Consider the following 5,722-nt stretch of genomic DNA (forward strand, 5'->3'; position numbering starts at 1 on the left):
ATATTTTTATATATTTCAATTTTTTAACCAAATGTTCGAACTGTTTTAAATTCGAATTTGTTATTGCATATTGGTACGACTATAGAACGATTGTAAACGTTCCAGAAAATAGTTCGATTCTCAGCAATTCTCATCGGTAAGTGTTATATAACAATTACTATGGTTGTTGAAATACTAAATATAAATGGGATTTGCTTGCAAAATCTGTGCGTGTGAAGTCGCGGGCAACGGCTAGTACTGTATATTAATACATTAATGTCTACAGAAATATTTGTTTAAAAAAACTATATCTGCAGATACAGGTATTGCAGTAACACACACAAAATGAGGGCATCATGTTCATTATTAAACCCAGTTAATAACTTTGAGATTGGTTATATGTTGTTATGGTTATATGAAGTTATATGCACTGGCAAATGAGATACTGTGATCTGCTCTTAATTGCTATCTTGATTTGAACATGATTTTTACTTCAACTACTTAATTAATTTGAAATTTTAGTGCCAAATTAATTACATAGTATAACAAGCAATTATTTATTGTGACATTGTCACAGTGCCAGGTCAGAATTTTTAGTCATATTTTTAATTTAATTTAAAATATATGCTCTCCACCTGAAATTAGTAGTGGCTTGCCCCTGTACAGTACATCACACTTTCCTTCAATAATAGAGCCGGTCATCTATCTAACACATTTCAGGGGAAAATTTTTGAATTGAAATACTACTTCCCGTTTGCATCAGAAGTTCCTATATATATGGATAGTTAATTGGGGCCTTATCCCTAAGGTTTTCATATCTGTCTCGTCTTTTGTCTACCTAACTCTGTTCTTGAGATTAAGGAAAGACAGATATAGTAACAGTGGGAATTTATAGGTATACAATTTTAAAAAATTATAATGGGAAACTTTGTACACACACACACGTATGTATGAATGTCTATAAACCATGAAAATATAAGCACATCTGCCTTTATTTCCAAAACTTGTACAGAAGATTTTGTTATTACATGGGTGGAGTGTGTGTTTACATCCATACTGTACATGTTTAGGCCACAATTTATCTAAAACATTTATCCATTCTAGTGAACCAAAATCTGATTGTAATGCAGTCATACTCCAGGCACCAGAATCCAAGGCCATATGTTGGAGGAATAACTATTTACAATAAAACACAAAAGGTAGTCAAAGTTCATCAAATATGCAACACGTGGCTCTTATCAAATAATGCCAGCTTCTAAACTTTGCTTCCTTTTTGTGAAATATGGATAATGTAAATTTACTAAATGTTACATCATAGTCAAGATACAATTCCTCCAACAAATGCACTGAAATGCTTGTCTTGTTAACTGGCTATTATCATTCGTATTTGAGGAATATAAACCAGTTTCCGTCTGACCAGTCGGGGATTCCAATAAAGTGGTAAACGGCACTAAGTTATCCCTTCTGGGTTTGAGGTAGGTAGGACGGTGATGTCTTCTCTTGAATTCCAATTGTATAAATGAATTTGTCAAAACATTGTCTGGAAATTATTTAATTATTATACATGTCTCTCTCTCCATGAGTTGGAGAATTTTATTTATTACACAAAAGCTGGCACTTCAAGATAAATGGAAAGAATGCTGTCCTTCATTGACAGCTACTTTTAGTTTATTCTGCATAATATCAACACTAGAATAATCTGGGAGTTTCAAATAGTTAACACATGTCATCACAGAAGGTAGATATTCATCTGGGCTTTCATTACAGTCCAGAGTTTTGCGCACAATAGTCAGAGGAGGGGAGAGACTTTTTAACCCTGAAAGTATACAAAACATTTTAAAGAATTTTTTATATTATATATTACATAAATATTTAAAGTTATATTAAATAATGCATAAAGGTATACCTCCAACGGGTAGTCTTGGAGAACCCGTTACAAATTGTAAAAAATGCCGTTGTTCCATCTTATTGTAGTTACTAAGAATTTCAAATAAAAATTTAATGGCACGACTGTCATGATTGTAACCATGATCCGGTCGACAGCATTCCATCAGATTTTTCATATCCCACTGACTGTGGCCATTACCACAAAATAAGTATTCAAGCTGAAAAGTAAACATTAATTTAAAATAAACTGAATTCAGTCACAAAGGAATGTACAAAAATACACTACCTCTTCTGGATAAAATATCTGCAAATGTGTTAAAGGGAAGACTGATTCAAATCCTTCTCTAAATGCTTCCATTTGCCTTCTTACTCCCTCTATTAATGTCCAATGACAAACCAGCTAGGGATAAAAATAATAAAGTCTATATTGCACTCATGCACAGTATTGTGTTTTACTATATGCATTATACATTTTTCAAGTTTATCATTAAAAACATCCCTTGTAATGTAGAACTGTTTGCACACATCTATGCAGGAGATTGCTATTGATCTTAGTCTAAAAAAATGACTGGAACAATTGACAACATCCAGGACAAATATACTATTAAAAATTCATTATAAAAGAAACAATAAAAATAAAAAAATAAATAAAAGTGAGTCTTCATAATTTGTTTTTACATAGCTGGTGTGTGAAAAGGACAAATTATGAAGACACGCTTATTCTTTTGTTTTGAGGGCTACTTCTATACCAGTGAATTTTTTAATTCTATTGTTTATGACATTTCTGGAAAGTTGTATGCCAGGAACAATTATTTTTCAGCTATTTATAGAGAAGCACATCAAGTATCAATTCTGTTGATCATGATAACTTACTGATACATTTTTCAAATAAAAAATACATTGGACCTGTTGAAATTTCTCATCAGTTTATTCAAAGTATGAAAAAAAAATTATGAACAAGAGAAGTAGGCTTAAGTGATAGTAAAGACCATTCAAAGAAGGAAGAACAAATATGATGAACCATATTCAGGGTACCCTGATGATGTGCACAATTCAGAAAACAGCATTAAACTCATCCATAGTTTCACTATGGATAAACCTAATATGGTGTTTCTTATCTTTCTGTCTGTCCTTTAACTTCATTACAAAAGATTTGTGCATGATAGTTTTGGAAATCCTTACATCAGAACAAGCAGAAAGAGAATGGTTCCAACACAGATATTTTGGATCAGTGACAGGAGAGGAGACATGGTCTCTCAGTAGAAGTGGAAACAAGCAGCAGTCTCTTGCAAGTGAAGGGCGAGACTGAAAAACTAAATTCTTTAAAAAGTAACATGGTAGGTCTAGTGCATTCAACAGCTACATAACAGTGTTATCACTGGATTACATTATATACAATTTAATTATGTCTAACTGAGATTAAAATGATCATCAAAAGCAATCTTTGTCAGATCACATGAAAACTTGAAAAAATCTATTATTGAAAAATTAAGACAGTTATAAACATTGTTCCACAACTGTTACATAGCTGTTGAGTGCACTGAATGTTTCCAATGCACTGTTTCAATCAACTTAGTCTAAGCTATTCTAGATGGATATTTCAATGAAAGGTGTTACAGTGCACAAAAAAGGAAACTTCAGATATGATCTTTGCATTTTTATTTTTATTTTTGTAAAATAAAATGCAAATAGTTTTAGCATTGGCTACATGATTCAATTGATAGAATAAGTGTATGTATCATGAGTAAAAAAAAGTGCAAATATCTATTATATGTCTTTCTTAGTTTATATTAGAGAGGTATAAAAATATTTCAACTAATATAATCATAATAAACAATGCTTTTTGCCCACGACTACAAATTAGACAGAATTAGATAACCTAATAAATAGGGTATAACAATTTGCAGGGCTTATCACACCAAGGCGGACAGAAAGAAGGACCAGAACTGATTGTGTTTGTTATGTTGTTATCATGTGTTTGTAAGCTGAGGGTGTCCTTGTACCCGAAATGCATACTTACCTAAATTTGAAATGTGATTATTAAAGACCAGCCCCCCTTTTTAAAATAAAAGTTCTGGTCCTTCTTTCTGTCCGCCTTGGTGTGATAAGCCCTGCAAATTGTTATACCCTATTTATTAGGTTATCTAATTCTGTCTAATATAATCATATAAATCTCAGTATAATTATCTTTTGTGAAAGAAGTTTCAAATACAGTTAAATAATTTTAATGATGAATTACTGGATCTCTTTGAATTATTGATTTGTTATAACTCAATCTTTTACATGTATGAATATTTTTTAGAAAGTCTATTTTCATATAAATATATTAGTGAATATAAATAATATCAAAGAAAATAACTTACTTTCAGATATTCTTCTAAATTATGAATTGTAACTGCCATATCCTTTCCTCCTTTTCTCAGTTCAATATGAGAATAACCTGGCAGTGTAAAATCCAAATTTAAATCTTCTATGGGACAACCATCTAATGTTAATGATTCTAAGGCAGTTTTCAAACTGGAAGGTGTCTGAAAAATTTTTATCATTTAGTGAACATTCAATGAATTAAAATTGCTATTTATTTATTTTTTAACAACTAATATGATTAAACTACAAAAATAAAGATTTTTTAGACTGTAAGACAAGACAAATTAGATTGTTAGACAAATTTATATAAGATTCTACCTTTAGTTGTCATAAGTAAATTCCACATGTTATATAATAATCATCAATATTGCTATTTATCAAAAATCTGTTTCTTATAGACTTTGATTTATTGCATTCAATATTTTTGTTGTAGTAGAAAATGCCGACCTATTAACTTAAACATTATCTAACTTAACAGCCATAAAATGTAATTTTATATTTCTGGAATATTTAATTCAACTGAGATGAATGATTTCATAACAAACACTAATTTTTTTTTATATATATATGAGAACTAATTAATAAATGGTGAAAACTATTTATTACCTCAAAAACTACAAATGCTTGTGAATATTGAAACATTTTTTGAAATCCTCACTATATAACAATTTCACATATAACTGAAACTTGTAAAACCCACAGCTTAGTGGCAGTGATATTGTAAAGATGACTGTGACAAAATGGATCATTTATTCAGCTCAGGATGAAATGCATGCTCATATGCATGAGCATGCATTTCATCCATTGTAACAATTTGTTGGAGGAATGAGATGAGTCTCTTTGTTAATCATTACATTGTAGATGATTTTCACAAACTCCAAAATGAGTCCATTTCTGAACATACATAAGAGTATGATGTTCTCTGTTCTTAATGTATTGACTGAGAACAGAATTTTTGTTTTCCCAGTATTTCAGTGAGAATACATGACACTATAAAAACTCTGATTTGTGTGCTGTTTCAATACAGGTGAATCATTAATCTTTCTCTAGACACTGTAGAACTGCAGTGATAGACATGCCATTCACCTTGGTAATGGGGTGGACAACTGCATTGTATTTTGTTAGTGCACTGACTTCTGCCCTCTGTAGGTAGTTTAAATCATATTGCTACTGAATGGTAAGAATGCGCTTTCAGCTTTTACCAATTCTTTGTAACCTTGATGAGCTGTTATTCCACACATAGCAGCAATTTTCACAAAATATAACTTTGCTCCAAATGCAATGACATTGTCCAACTTGAATAGGCCACAGGAGGCTAGTCCAGAGGTAGCAGTTGCCAACCTTTCTGACTTCAGGGACCCCTTAACTCAATTTTGAATTCCGTAGACCACAATCAAAGTTTTTTAATGATACAAATATATATATATAAAGTAAAATGGAACTTTTATGATCATTATTCTATATATATATATATATATATATATCTTAT

General features: G+C 30.9%; 1 protein-coding gene across 1 annotated transcript in view; it reads right to left on the bottom strand.

Annotated features, from left to right (window-relative positions):
* Positions 1-953: 953 nt before the first annotated feature.
* Positions 954-5,722, bottom strand: part of LOC111630013 (E3 ubiquitin-protein ligase TRIP12-like) — a 189,689-nt gene continuing 184,920 nt past the window's right edge. The window contains exons 37-40 of the mRNA XM_023374005.1: positions 4,230-4,394; positions 2,153-2,266; positions 1,886-2,084; positions 954-1,795 (exon numbers count right to left, since the gene is read on the bottom strand). Of these exons, the coding sequence (XP_023229773.1) occupies positions 1,599-1,795; positions 1,886-2,084; positions 2,153-2,266; positions 4,230-4,394 (675 nt within the window). The 3' untranslated portion in view covers positions 954-1,598. The remainder of the gene's footprint in view (positions 1,796-1,885; positions 2,085-2,152; positions 2,267-4,229; positions 4,395-5,722) is intronic.

Source organism: Centruroides sculpturatus, unplaced genomic scaffold (genome assembly GCF_000671375.1).
Source record: "Centruroides sculpturatus isolate CEXI.00-Female unplaced genomic scaffold, Cexi_2.0 scaffold415, whole genome shotgun sequence".
NCBI classification, from domain to species: Eukaryota; Metazoa; Arthropoda; class Arachnida; order Scorpiones; family Buthidae; genus Centruroides; species Centruroides sculpturatus.